Source organism: Parasteatoda tepidariorum, chromosome 3 (genome assembly GCF_982258835.1).
Source record: "Parasteatoda tepidariorum strain Cologne lab strain chromosome 3, Ptep-v5.0, whole genome shotgun sequence".
NCBI classification, from domain to species: Eukaryota; Metazoa; Arthropoda; class Arachnida; order Araneae; family Theridiidae; genus Parasteatoda; species Parasteatoda tepidariorum.
In genome coordinates, this window is record NC_141757.1 from 4,127,611 (window position 1) to 4,142,616 (window position 15,006).

The following is a 15,006-nucleotide window of genomic DNA, read 5'->3' on the forward strand; positions in this document are numbered from 1 at the left end:
AAAATTTTTCAAAAATTTCTGCAGAAAAGAAAACTAAAGTTTTTTTCTTCCCAAAGGAAAAATCTTTCTGTAAGAAGTCAGTAATGTTCTGCGACAATGCCGCCACAATTCTGCACAGGGGTTAAGGTCAATATTCAAATTGAGCCCGATTTGTCAAAAAAAAAAGAAGAAACTATTCTATCAAGTTATTGAATTATTTTGTATCTTGTTATGCTCATTTAATGGAGGTTGAATTTGCAGAGGAAACACACCAGAACCTCTCAGACCATAAATGCAATAATAAAACAAAAAGTTCATTGAATTATCAAAATTTACTTTAAAAAGGCATTCCTAGCTGTATGGATATGAAAAATGTTTTTAGCCATCAATCTTTACATTTCTTTTTATGGGATGTTACTATATGTCTATAAGAAAGATTTTAGTAGAGACGGGAAGAGGCACATTGCCTGGCCATAGACAGTGCATGAAAAAAAGATTCGTGGCATTATGTGCCAGTTCCGCAGGAAGGGGATAACAAAGTAAGTACCTAAGAAGTATTAACATTAGAAAACCTAAGTATTAATAAATCAAGCATTATATAAATGCTTTCCCAAACACAATAATGTCGTTTACTTGGGTTCTGTAATCAACATCAGGAACAATGGAAATAGAAAGAAGAACTACTATAGATGTATTAATCAGGGATGAGATTAGTCAAAAGGCAAAAAAGCTGAATTTCCACGATAGTAAATTTTACACAAGCGCAACCCTCTAATAATAAATTCCAGACAGTTTAAGGTAATAAATAATGTGTTGACATACAATTGTGTACTAATCTATTATTACATAAATGATTACATTGATACTTAACATTTAGTAAAAATAAAAATTACCAATTGAAAAAATAAAGCTGGAAATTATATTTTTCCTCAGTTCACATAAGAGACAATTATTAATTGAAAAACTACCTGGTGTAGCAAATTAAAACTACTGAGAATATACATTAATATTTCATTTCTTTTAATAAATACTGTTATGTGATTTATAGCAAATATATCAGTAATATTACTTTTTAAATTATATTGAAAAAAAAAAACTTTAACAATGGACCGAATCATTATGTTCATATTATAGTCTAATCTAACTAGAGCCCTTTGAAACATATCAATAACAGTGAAGTAGAAATATATAGTAACTCCTTAAGATACAAAAATTGCTATTTTAGTGTGAAAAATTACATGACAATCAGCAACTGTTTAGATAATTGTTTTTTATTTGATAAGAATTTTGCCTTTTATAGCATAAATAACAGCAATTATAAATAAAATTTTGATGATGAGTTAATTAACTCTTTTTCCAAAAATAAATAAATAATAATAATTAAATTAAATCCCTTTTTAAATGATTGCTTTAGTTTGCTATATCTTTTATGTTTGCTATATTTAGTTGTTAGTCCATCTTCAAACATCTTGTGACAAATCCTATTTTTTCTTCTTTGCAAGCACAGAATGTAAGTTTTGAATATATTCCCTTCCAGTTTCTCTGATGTTGTAACACTTACCAGGGCTTAATCCAGGTTTTCAATCCTAGTACCTATTTTTGTGAATTTTTTTTTTTTTTTTTTTTTGTGAAAATTAAGTATTGATAAAAAAAAAAAAAAAAAAAACTATTTTTTTTTTTTGTAACAAAACTTGAATTGTTTTGCTCTTCAATCATTGGTTCCGTAGCATTTTTAATACACTGTGCCTCGTTATCAACTGTGACGGTTTCTCCTCAGTTTTTTCAGACTGAAAAAATGTTTTAATTGATTTCGTTCCTATACTATCGATCGTGCGTAAACGCTTCATATAATAATCGCTATTCCGTGAGCCACCCGCTCCACTTAAATTTCTTCCTCGCTTCATTATAAAAACTTTTCATAAATCTTGTTAAAAAATACGAATAGAACACGTTTTACGCTAAATCATAACAAAAACACTTGTCTGGGAAAATGAGTTGAGTTGTTTACGCGCTGGCTCAATTTAGCCGGTTGCCTAGTATAAAAACTTCACCACTCACTCCGATTGAATGGCGTATTTAGCAGAAGTGACGTCAGCATATCAAGCCTGTTTTCGAGCTAGTGCGGTTGCGCGGAACGCCGTTCGATGGCGTACCATACGGCGTTCACTGTGAATCCGCTTTTCCGTGAACCGCTCGGAAAACTATTCAGCACTTTAATTCCTTCTTACTTTCTTTTTTATTTTCGTGAAGATGCGTTTTTTTTTTCAAAGTTTGTTGAAGTACTGATTTTTTTTTGTGAAGGTACCGATATTTTTTTTTAATTTTGTAAAGGTACCGATTTTTTTTAAAAATTTTTGTGAAGGTACCGAAAAACGGTACCAAAATCGCCCTGGATTAAGCCCTGCTTACATATACTAATAATCGTCGTTAGAAAAACAGTCCCCTTTATAGTAACTAATTAAAAAAAAATAATTTACTTCCTACAAGAATCGCGATAGTTGATCTTAAAATTGCGTGAATATAAATAACAATTATGGATTTTGAAATCACATGAATATGAAACTAGATATACGATTTTGAAAATGAGAAAATACAAACTGAGATTCCTAATTTTCAGATCGCGTAAATACGAATCATGATGCATAATTTTTAGATTGCATAAATAAGAATTATGAATTTTTAGAATGCGTGAATGCGAATCCATATGCTTCATTTTAAAATTAGTATAAATACAAAAATCAATGTTTGAAATTATAATCCGAATGAGCAAATCAAGACATTGAATTTTAAACTTGCGTGAATACGAATCGCTACATAGGTTTTTAAAAAGGCGCAAATACGAATCACAATATCAGATTTTTAAATCTCGTAAATAAGAATTGCAACGTTTAATACTCAAATCGCGTGAATAAGAATCACAACACGCTAATATTAATAGCTATGTTTCATATTAAAATCGTGTGAAAAAGATCGAGATATTAGCAGATTTCAGGCTTGGAACCTCTAAAAGGCTTGTCAGAAGCAGCGTCGTTTGAACTACAAAAATCGGATCTATCTGGAGGGCGGTTAAAAAATTCGGAAAATCTTATCTGCTGTGAGTAAAAGGGGAGAAAATAGCTAAAAAATAAGTAAAAATGAGAAAGGATTGGTAGCTATGTAGTTTGAATTTTGTCTCTCTTTGAAAATCGGTGAATTTTCTGAAAAAGCGGAATACTTAAAAAAAAAGTGAGATTTGTAGAAAAATCTGAATTTTTGATTAAAAAAAAAAGCTGAAATTCAAGAGATAAAAGTGAAAAATGAGGAAATCCGCTAAAAAGCGGAAAAATCTCATCCCTGAATGGAATTCGAAACTACGTAAAATCTAATGTAATTCAAGCAATCTAAAGTGATTCAATTTCTTTTAAGATCAATTTTAACATATGCTTGCGAACCATATCTTGTACGGATGAGGCTATGTTGGGTAACTTTGAGAGATAGGTCTCAGGTATTTTTGGAGGAATTCAAAAAAAGGGTGTATGGCTTAGAACAAATCTAGAGCTTTATCACTCATATAATGAACCTGATATTATCAACTTTATTAAACCACAAAGAATAAAATCGGCAGGCCTATCAGAATGGACGAAGACCGTACCACAAAAAGAGTTTTCAATGTCAGACTAGTTGGCTCAGAAAAAAAAAAGGCCGGTCAAATTTGAGATGGATAGATGGCCTAGAAAAAGACCTTTTGGTCTTAAAAGCTAAAAAACGCTAGCAGGAAAAATTTTAGAATAGAAAAAAACTTCTTAAGAAGGCCATAGCCCACCCCGGGCTGTCAAGCCATTGATGATGATGAAGAAACACAGAGTTTCTTAAATCATGTTCTGTGGAGCCATTAACCCAGAGCTTTGCCAAAAGGTAGGACATGTTTTAAGTTCACTTAACTAGCTATACTTTTAAATTTTTTCTAAAAAAAAAATATACAGGAAATTATTTAATATGATTTTTACGCTCCTGGCATGTAAATTAAAAATCAAAACAGAATAATAAGTGTTTATCATTGTTCAGGGGAAGAGATTGACTATATAATATAGAGATCAGTACCATATTTGTCTGCTATTTGGCGAAACAAATTCCCAAATAACGGCAACACTATCTGCATGTCAGCGAAACATATTCCTATTTTGCAGATTACAACAGTCTCGCCCCTATCATTAAATTAAATGTTTAACAAAATCAAATAAATTTTTAAAAAAAATTGAAGATTTGCAATATTTACCTGGAATTAATAAATTTTTTTTTCATGATCACGTATGCTTCTGTCTTTAATGGGAAATAAATCCAAGATGATTTACTCTAATGTTCTGCAAGCTTTTAATAGATGTTGCATCATAAACGTTAATGTGTCGTTCAATTTATTAAATATAGAATATAGTTCAGAGATAAATTTAATGCCTTGCTTAGAATTCCAAATTTCGTAGGTTCTTCGAAATGAAAAAGTTTGAGAACCTCTGCCCCTCCTAAATTCCAGAAACAGAGTTTTGTTTGTTTTTAGCAATGCCTTTATCAAAAATGAAAATTAAAAAAAGTAGAAAAAAAGAAAGTTTTTAACGGGATGATATTCCTTGATTCTGTTTTGGTGTCTAGAGAATTTTCTTGGATTTAGAATGAGGGAAGACCAACTTATAAAACTTGAAATACAATACAATTCAAAAAATAAAAATTAACTTGAAGCTTTATTTTCTTACTTCAGTATGAATAATATCAAGCCATAGTTTAGGAAAAATAGGTAAATGCAGTGGAGCACCTTCAATAGCAAGCATTGCACCTAAAAAGATAATGGGATTATGATATTTAAGTCAAAATACAAATTTGGAATGAAATAGACAAAATAGTTTCAAAGAATTCAAATACAATTAAAACATATCACTAATTTGAAATTTGATTTCTTCGAACTATTGAACCGATTTTGTCTAAATTTTGTATTTTGCCTTATAAAATTACATTCATTAAAATAATTTAAAAATTTGGATACCTTACAATAAATTATGTTTTTCACTTTTATTAATAAAATAAGAAAAAATATAAATAATTATTAAAAACTATTTTTTGCACGCAATTGTCTTTGATCTGATTCAGCAATAATTTATTCTGAGTAAAATGAAGGGATTCATTTCTCATGCTAACTACATTATATTTCATAAACATTTCAGATTTCTCTTATTAACCAAAAACACACTGGTTTTGACATTGTTAGCTCTAGTTTTTCTCATTTCTTTTCTATTGAAAGAAGTTTTTTGTCAAAATCAAAATGGTTATTTTAAAATCATGTGCTAGTTGAAATGGAACGTTTTGCAGGGATGTAAGTACCAGTTAGCAAAAAAAGCTGAATTCTACATAAACACAATCAAGTATTATGAAATTAGCAAATGTATGGATCTTAAAAAGCTGAAATCAGAGTAAAAGCTGAAAACTTACTTGCCTGGTTTTGATCAGGGAAAAAAAAATCAAGAATAATAAGACAAAACGCTAAAAATCAGGACTATTTTTAACACTAAACATACTATAAAAGGTCAAATGACCGTTTAAGAACTTTTGCATCGAAAATCCGCATATCATCTTATCGCTTTCTCACATTTGACTACATGACTTTTCCTAAAAATTATATACCGTTAATATTTTATAGACATTTTTTTTTGTATTTTGTTTCTTTAGAATAATACTTGTCATATACCTATTTATACCACAACCGGTCATTTGACCGGCAGAACAATTTATTACTTCTCCAATCAGAAATTACAATGCATGTTCAACATATTGCATTCGATTAGTTACACATTTCTGCAAAGACTGTTGCTTAGTTAAATCAATCATAATAAATGTGAATTCAAATTTCAAGAAAGTACCTAAAATTTTAAATTGGCATTTTGTGTCAGAAAAAGTGACAAAAACTAAATGTTTTGGTAAATAGCTTATCTTTTATTTTGATAGCTTTACATCATTTGTAACTAACTGTTAGTTTTTACCCAGAAAAATGTCGAAACAATCAAGACAGCACAAGTTCTTAGTTAATATTAATTATAAGAATCACAATTTTTATATATTATTATAATTATAAGAATTATATAAATAATAATAATTAGAAGAAATATGTTTGCAGAAAATGTACAATTGAAACACCCTGTATTTGTAAAAAATGCATTAAGTAATGAATTAAAAATTCTTATTCTTTGTGTTGGTAATACATAAAAATTGGCAATGTACAGTTTCATTTAATTATAATAAAGTTCTTGAGTTCATTTCCTTGCTTACATCCATGTTTCATACATTCAATTAAGAAATATAAAGTCTGGTCACTTGACCGGCAATGGTGGAAATAGGTATATATTAAGTGTTGGTATGTTTAGTGTTAACCAGGACAACTACGAATTCTGGAATATTTCATAAAAATAAATAGCAAAGAAAAATACTTACTTAAGCTTACAAGGTCAATAGTTATAAATTCATTGGATATGGCCACTCTACAAAGCATATCAACAAACTGATGATACGGTAAATAAAATTCTAACAACTGACGATCATAGTCTTCATCAACGTTCTAAAAAACAAAAATCAAATCTTGAGACAAGACATTTTTTGTTAAGTGAGTTCTTTACAACATAGTCATAATTTTTTATTGCAAAGAAATATATTTTTAAATGTAGAAATAAAATGAGAGAACTAATATTTTGTGATTAATGATAGATTGATGTTACAATGTGATTTAAAAGTACTTTTTAAACACAAAATTCAAATCTAAAAAGATTAAGCACATGAACAAAGTTAAAGAAATTTTTCTTTTAAGATATCAATGAAACACTAAAGAATATCTCAATGAATTTAATATGTAATATTCTACAGTTGTTTGAGTGCAGGATTTTTACTGATGATTTATTTTAAATTTAATGTGTATTCTTTCAAATTTTACTAAAAATAAGTTATCGCTCTATTTAAAAAGTTTCAAGGATAAAACTCAGTACAGTAGAGAACCAATTATCCGGGATGCTCAGGACCATCGCTATCCCGGATGTCTGAATTTTCCGGTTTTCTGGATCGACCAAAAAGTGTCGTTAATCGATGTTTTATTGAACTCGTATTAGAAGGAAAAAGTGTAATGCATAAAGTAAGAGAAAAAAGAAAGGTACTCCTAACTTTAAAAAAAAAAAAAAAAAAGAAATGGTAGAAAAATAACATTTAAAAGAATAAAAAAATTTGCAAGTTTAGACAAGAAAAACAAGTTTAAAAAATAAAAAATTCTCGTATTTATTTTTTAAAAATAATTACAATTCTTAAATTAACTAATATAAACAAAACCAATGGTTAAATAATGCAATATATTTCATACCCAATTATACGGGGGAAACGATAAAATAAAAGGAAAACTTATTAATCTAAATAAAAACACTTGAAAACTATCGAACCGAAACGATAGTTAAAAAGGCACCAGCATAAATATTAAAATCCAGAACAAGGCAAGATCAACAGAATTTTTTTAAAAAAACCTAATGATAAAATTTAAGAATAAAAAGAATTAATTTATTACAGCAATTAATATTTAATTACAGCAGATGTGATTCCACATCAATCAAAACTTGCAAATGATACCGCACTTCCAAAGAATGACAATTTATTCAGAAGAAAAAGATTTTATTTTTATTAATCGATGTCAAATAGATAAATATATTTTTCTCTTTCATCTTCTGTTCACTGATATGCACGCAATGTATTTCCCCCACCCCCCTCGTAAATCAAACACAAAACGAAATCAGCATGCCACACCCTTGAGATTAATTGACGGCCTAAAGGAGAAAATAAAAAATTCCTCCCTTCCCAGCCTTCAAGGTCACGGAGGAAATGACGTTTCTCTGGGTAAACGGGGAAAAAAAAACTTCAATGATGAGTTCAATTACCGCTTTTTTTATAATCGTTCTAGTTTAAAATGGCGGGAAAACCGATCAAAATTTTCCCGCTTATCTGGATACCGGATAAATGGTTCTCTACTGTACCTGTTTCTCCCATGCTTTTAAGAAAATCAGACTAGCCTTTTTTAAACAGAAAAATATTAGCTGAATACCTGTTTTTCGGAATATTATAAGGCTTTTAAATATCATTCCAAATGTGCTGTGTTACACATTAAGCAATAATGTAATTTTGCTAATAGAAATTTATCAACACAAAAATAAGTTTACAATAAATTGTAAAACTATGAAAAGATTTAAAAAATTAAATAAACTCATATTAAAAGACTGTAAATTTTTAAATTTATAATTTTTCCTTTAAAAAAATCCTTTGGTTTTTACCTCTGGTTTTTTTTTGTTGAAAAAAAATCAGTCGATTTGTATTATTAAGCCCCAGCAAATAATTGATACATAAATTTTGGCCACAGGATCCTTTGTGAAGAACATACTTCTTTTTGCCATTTTCAGAAATTTTTTTTAAAAAATAGTTTTATTTATTTCAACCACTAGTATAAAGTTGATGCCTAGCATTATTGTATAATCTTATTCATAATTTCTACACTTCCTTCTTAACTTAGCTTCGATTGATAACTTTTTCAAAATTTTGAATGATTTGGTCTTTTATTAAACTTTTTGATTTTTAACACCAACAAACAATTTTATTAGGTTTCTTCTCTCCAGCATCGAGGAAAAAAACAACAGCTTTAGTTGAAAAAACGAGTTGGGAAAACATATGAAATGATAAAATAAATTATAGGGAATTCTGTACTTCAAAGTTTTGATTGTGTATATAATTGTACAGATAAAAAACAAAGCTTATAAATAAATTACAGTACACACTGTACCTAAATTCATGATAAAAGAGTTTGCTATATAAATGTCATTAAATAACTGTTATTCAAATAATATCAACAATCTTACTTTAGCACATTCTAGTTGATTGGCATGCAGAAACATTTGCACCACAGGCCTCGGAGGTCGGACACTAGTTTTGGTTGGTAGTAATTTTTGTCCTCTTCTAGGAAAGAAAGGTCCTGTGCTACCTAATGATGGTTTAAAGTTTCTATTTAATGATGACATAAAATTTACATAATGAAACAAATATATTTGCAAGGGTAAACATTTCAAACAGGGGATGCTGACATAAATTGTTTCCCAACTAATATCAAAATGCTGATTTTAATACAGTAGAGAACCAATTATCCGGGATGCTCGGGACCATCGCTATCCCGGATGTCTGAATTTCCCGGTTGTCTGGATCGACCAAAAAGTGTCGTTAATCGATGTTTTATCGAACCCGAATTACAAGGAAAAAGTGTAATGCATAAAAGTAAAAGAAAAAAGACAGGTACTCCTAACATTAAAAAGAAATGGTACAAAAATAACATTTAAAAGAATAAAAAAATTTGCAAGTTTAGACAAGAAAAACAAGTTTAAAAAATACAAAATTCCCGTATTTATTTTTAAAAAATAATTATAAATCCTAAATTAACTAATATAAACAAAACCAATGGTTAAATAATGCAATATATTTCATACCTAATTATACGGGGGAAACGATAAAATAAAAGGAAAACTTATTAATCTAAATAAATACACTTGAAAATTATCGAACCGAAACGATAATTAAAAAAGGCACTAGCATAAATATTAAAACCTGAAACAAGGCAAGATCAACGGAATTAAAAAAAAAAAAATACCTAATCATAAAATTTAAGAATAAAAAGAATCAATTTATTAAGTGCAAAATTAATCGTGAAAAGAAAAAAATATCAAATGTAGTGGAATCAGAAAAACAAAACTGCAATCTGCTTCATAAAACAATCCTATGTTTAAATTAATAAACAATTCTCCTTTTATTATTTTTTTTTTGTTGATAAAAACACGATATTTAATTACAGCAGATGTGATTCCACATCAATAAAAACTTGCAAATGATACCGCACTTCCAAAGAATGAGAATTTATTCAGAAGAAAAGGATTTAATTTTTATTAATTGATGTCAAATAGATAAATATATTTTTCTCTTTCATCTTCTGCTCACTAATATACATGCAATGCATTTTCCCCACCCTCCTCGTAAATCAAACAGAAAACGAAATCAGCATGCCACACCCTTGAGCTTGATTGACTGCCTAAAGGAGAAAATAAAACATTCCTCCCTTCCCTGCCTTCAAGGTCACGGAGGAAATGACGTTTCTGTGGGTAAACGGGGGGGGGGGAATTCTCCCCTTCCTTACATTTTCCTCTACTCAACTTCAATGATGAGTTCAATTACCGTTTTTTTCTTAATCATTCTAGTTTAAAATGGTGGGAAAACCGATCAAAATTTCCCCCGGTTTTCTGGATACCGGATAAATGGTTCTCTACTGTACAACCCTAACAACAATTAAATAAAACATCTACAACAAAATTAAATACAACATAAAATAAATGGTGTTGGGGCTGTTTTAAAATTGTGTAACTTGTGGATCATTATGAGCTGAGAAAGAAAAGAAATCATACAAACCAGCAGAATTGTTTTCTTGAAATGTAGCATGGCAACTTGCAAGAAGTGGCACTAACGTAGTCAAACTTTCAGTTGGATAGAGTAAAACCACCTCACGTAAGATTTCTGAAATGTTAAAGTATAGCTTTATTTTCAAAAATACTACTAATTATAAAGACTTCAAAGCATTGTCAGTAGTTTGCAAGCCCTTCCAGTAATTTTACAACAAAATGTCAATCGACAAATTTAAGACACGCAATAGTTAGTGTTAAATTAAAATATTGGTGTCTTTGTTTCTCATTTTAAAAACTGGGTGGAAATGGCTGATAACAAGATAAATAACTGTAATAACTAAATGATAAACTGTTAACTATGATGATGAAAAAATTCTCGAAAATAACCCTTAAAAAATGCAACAAAAAAAAAGTTTTTAAATAAAAAATTAAATAATTTTTTTAACTATTTAATACCATCATCAGGGGTGATTGTGAGCCCAAGTCAAGATTCCGGAAAATTTTCTGAGTTTAAAAAAAAAAAAAAAAAAAAAAAAAAAAAAAAAAAAAAAAAAAGAACAGTTTAAATTGAAAAATTAGAAAAAAAATTAAACAAGGTTTTTTTTTCTTCCTTTTTCTCAATATTTCTTAGTTTACTTAAAATATATTTAAAATTTTAAACATACCTAGAGCATTTACACATACCTATGATGACCTGGAGAATTAATTAAAATTTACAAATATGTCTTTCTTTTTTGAGTTTATGATTATAACAACTATTTACTGATAAAAAATGAATATTAATCATGAATATAAGCTTATAAAGTATCTCTCTGGCTCTCCCTTACAAACAAATAAAATAAACTGTGTTTTTAAGTTCCACCTTTGAAAATTTGATTTCCGGAAACTTCAGTGATCAATGATTTTTTGAAACGTCTGGACCTTTGATCTCCGGAAATTTCCGGATCACTGTTAACGAAAAATCCGGATTTTTTCCGGAGCACAATCAGCCCTGCATCATTATATCTAAGCTTTTTATGAAATTTTTTTCCAAAATCTTAAATCTATATTTATAAATTTATTAAAAATAAAGTATATAATAAATAAATGCCTGATAAAAATACATAAGAACATATTAATCTTTAGCTAAAATCTTACATCACAATAGTACTATTACATCAAAATGTATTATCAAATGCTTTTAGACATTCTTAAAATCAATAGAATGCCTTTTGTCCATTTTCAAATTTTTAGATCTTGATAAACTTGGATCAATACCAACGCTTGTAATAGGGGCATATTTAAAATATACGCAAGATTTTTTAGAAAACTAATTTACATAAAAGTAAGAACATCAATAAAAATTGATAAAAAATGATTAAGTAATTGAAAAATGATAAAAAAAATGTGGAGAAAAATTTATAAATAATACCCTATAAAGATAAAAAATAAAAATAGGTACCTATGCAGATCTGGCGCAGTTCTGGTGGCGTGAAAGAGTTGAGCAAAGTTAATAATTTGCGCATTATGTCTGGCTGATCTTTCCAAGAAGCTAGCCAATTATGTAACTCTATAGTATCCCTATTAGCACGAGCTGTTTTCAGGAGATCTTGAACAATGGCCAGTAAGTCCACCATGTCAGAAGTCACATGACAGGCTGTAGCTTCATGATACATCATGTGCAGGGTGTAGAAAGCCTGAAATTGGGAATTACATGCATTTATGTCAAAATAAAATAAAAAGAACAGACTGAAATTAAGTTTTAACAGATGATCTTGTTTCACACTAATAAGTTCAAACTATTGCAGACTTAAGATGCTAAAAGTTCACTAAGATAAACCCTGATACAAAATTTATGCTCATAGAAATGTGCTGACATTACATTCATTAAGACACACAAGAAACTTCATGTATAAAAAATTACATTCTATTTAAAAAATAAAATGGCGAATATCAGTACCATACACCAAATCAATGAACAAACCATTTAGTAGAACTCGTGTTTTTTATGAAACTTGTTTTATTTATTATTTACTGACTTGTAACTTTAATCCACCATAAAAACATAATGATAAATCTCAAAAGGAATAATTATACATTTTCAGAAAATTTCATTTGTCAATTGCCGTTTTAAACTAATAATTTAAGCTAAACTGACTGTTTCAAACTAAGCTTTAATAGTTTTAAAAATTTCTCAACAGAAAGTGCTTACTCCAATTGAATTACTATTAGGTTTTGGGTGTCTTAAGAGCCCTTGACAATAGCAGAAAAATAAAAATAGTGAAAAAATAGGTCACAGTGTTAATAAATTTTTGTTTATATTGAAATGGTGCGTTCTGGCCGAAAATGGGTAAACGGAGGATATGTATATAGATAGATCAGAAAAGTAATTTTATCAGTGTGAAATTTTTTTCTTACAAACAATTTTAATAACTTAACTATAGCAACTAAATCAAAAAAGTTTGACTAAAATTTAAACCATTATAAAACTTTAAAACAGTTTTTCTTATCATAAAATTCATGTTTTAAATTAAATTTTTTAAATTAAATTTGGTATATGCAGGAAAGAAAACAAAATTAATTCTACTGTTCAATAACTTTTATTTTCAATACATTTTAAATTTTCAAAAAGGAAAAAATAAATAAAGTAAATAAAAAAATTAGTTAACTACAGCATTTAACTTAAAAATGCAATCTTTGAGCTTTGGTTATACAAAGGGAGCAGCTTCAATATGATATGTGATTATTAGCAGTATCTATAATTATTAAAAAAAATAAATAAAACATTTTGAAGCCAATTATAATTTTTAATTTTTTGGACTTCCAAGAGACAGGAAGAGGACCCACTTCATGAAAATAAGAAAGAGGAAAATAGTAAATGAGGTATAATAGAATAAAAAATAAAATAAAAAACTCACTTGAAAAAGTAAAGGTAGGCCATTGTTATAAATAACAAAAATCCTGTCTTCCGTGGTTTCAACTAATATCCTTAAAACATTTATAAGAGTTGACCAACAAGCTCGAGCATCCAAAACTCCAAGATATAATCTAATGGTAGTTCTTTTAAAATTATGAATTTCCCGTATTTCTGTCTCTGTAGCATCACTGTGCTTTGTAACAAATAACTTCATCAACTTAAAGAGTTCACTAATAGCCTGTAAATACAGTAAAAGAATAAAAAAAGTATTATTATTATAGTATTAAACTATATATAGTGAAAACAGTCACAGTTTTATAATGAATAAACACTGTTTAAAATATGCTCTTCAAAAGTAAAGAAAACTAACTTATCTATCTACTTGCATGTTATTCATACCTGCAACATTGGAGATATAAAATAACGAGGATTTTACAAGTGACATATTTCAGGATACGAGTAAAGTTTTGATACATCATGCATAATCATGTAAGGAAAAAAGAGAAATTCAAAATAACATAAGCATTTACATTTAGGGAAGTAAAAAATATGTATATAAATCTTAATCTAAAGAAGATTTTTTTTAAAAAAAATTAGTTATAATTACTTAAACTTTCTTATTTTATAACCGCTGGCCCATTGCGACTATTAACATTCAACTCCGTAGCCTTGTAATTTTGAACCCAATCTAGAAGACAAAGGAGCTTCTTTATTAAGTATTAGGAGAAATTTACCTTCATGGAAGACTTTTTGATGAAACTAACCCGCATATACGTTACATGAAGAAGAAAACTACAAAGACCTCTGGCAACCATCACTGGGATTCGAACCCAGTTCACCTCATTGGAAGGCAAACGCTCTATCCCCTGAGCTACCACTCAACATACTGCAGTACTGGCAATAGCACAATTTGTTGAGGGATAAGAGAAGTATTTTTGCCACCAGCGGATACTTTATCGAACTTTACTTAAAAAAAGTTTTCTTTAACAAACAAGGAGAAATTTGAGAATATGCGGGTAAACAGGAGTTAGTCGTAAAATACAGGAGTCTTTGTTAAAAAACAGGAGACTTGGCAGGTACGGTTGATTCATGTAGTATACAGGGATGAGATTAGCCAAAAGGCAAAAAAGCTGAATTTCCACGATAGTAAATTTTACGCAAACGCAACCCTTTAATCATAAATTCCGGACAGTTTAAGGTAATAAATAATGTGTTGACACACAATTGTGTACTAATCTATTATTATATAAATGATTACATTGATACTTAACATTTAGTGAAAATAAAAATTACCAATTGAAAAAATAAAGCTGGAAATTATATTTTTCCTCAGTTCACATAAGAGACAATTATTACTTGAAAAACTACCTGGTTTAGCAAATTAAAACTACTGAGAATATACATTAATATTTCATTTCTTTTAATAAATACTGCTATGTGATTTATAGCAAATATATCAGTAATATTACTCTTTAAATTATATTGGAAAAAAAAACTTTAACAATGGACCGAATCATTATGTTCATATTATAGTCTAATCTAACTAGAGCCCTCTGAAACATATCAATAACAGTGAAGTAGAAATATATAGTAACTCCTTAACATACAAAAATTGCTATTTTAGTTTGAAAAATTACATGACAATCAGTAACTGTT

At 28.6% G+C, this 15,006-nt stretch overlaps 1 protein-coding gene across 7 annotated transcripts in view; it reads right to left on the minus strand.

Annotated features, from left to right (window-relative positions):
* Nucleotides 1-15,006, minus strand: part of puf (ubiquitinyl hydrolase 1 puf) — a 183,010-nt gene that overhangs the window by 14,128 nt on the left and 153,876 nt on the right. For all 7 annotated transcript variants that reach the window (XM_087158629.1, XM_087158630.1, XM_087158626.1 and 4 more), the window contains 6 exons: nucleotides 13,352-13,588; nucleotides 11,896-12,130; nucleotides 10,462-10,566; nucleotides 8,874-8,995; nucleotides 6,430-6,553; nucleotides 4,704-4,783 (listed from right to left, as the gene is read on the minus strand). In XM_087158629.1, coding sequence (XP_087014755.1) covers nucleotides 4,704-4,783; nucleotides 6,430-6,553; nucleotides 8,874-8,995; nucleotides 10,462-10,566; nucleotides 11,896-12,130; nucleotides 13,352-13,588 — 903 coding nt within the window. The remainder of the gene's footprint in view (nucleotides 1-4,703; nucleotides 4,784-6,429; nucleotides 6,554-8,873; nucleotides 8,996-10,461; nucleotides 10,567-11,895; nucleotides 12,131-13,351; nucleotides 13,589-15,006) is intronic.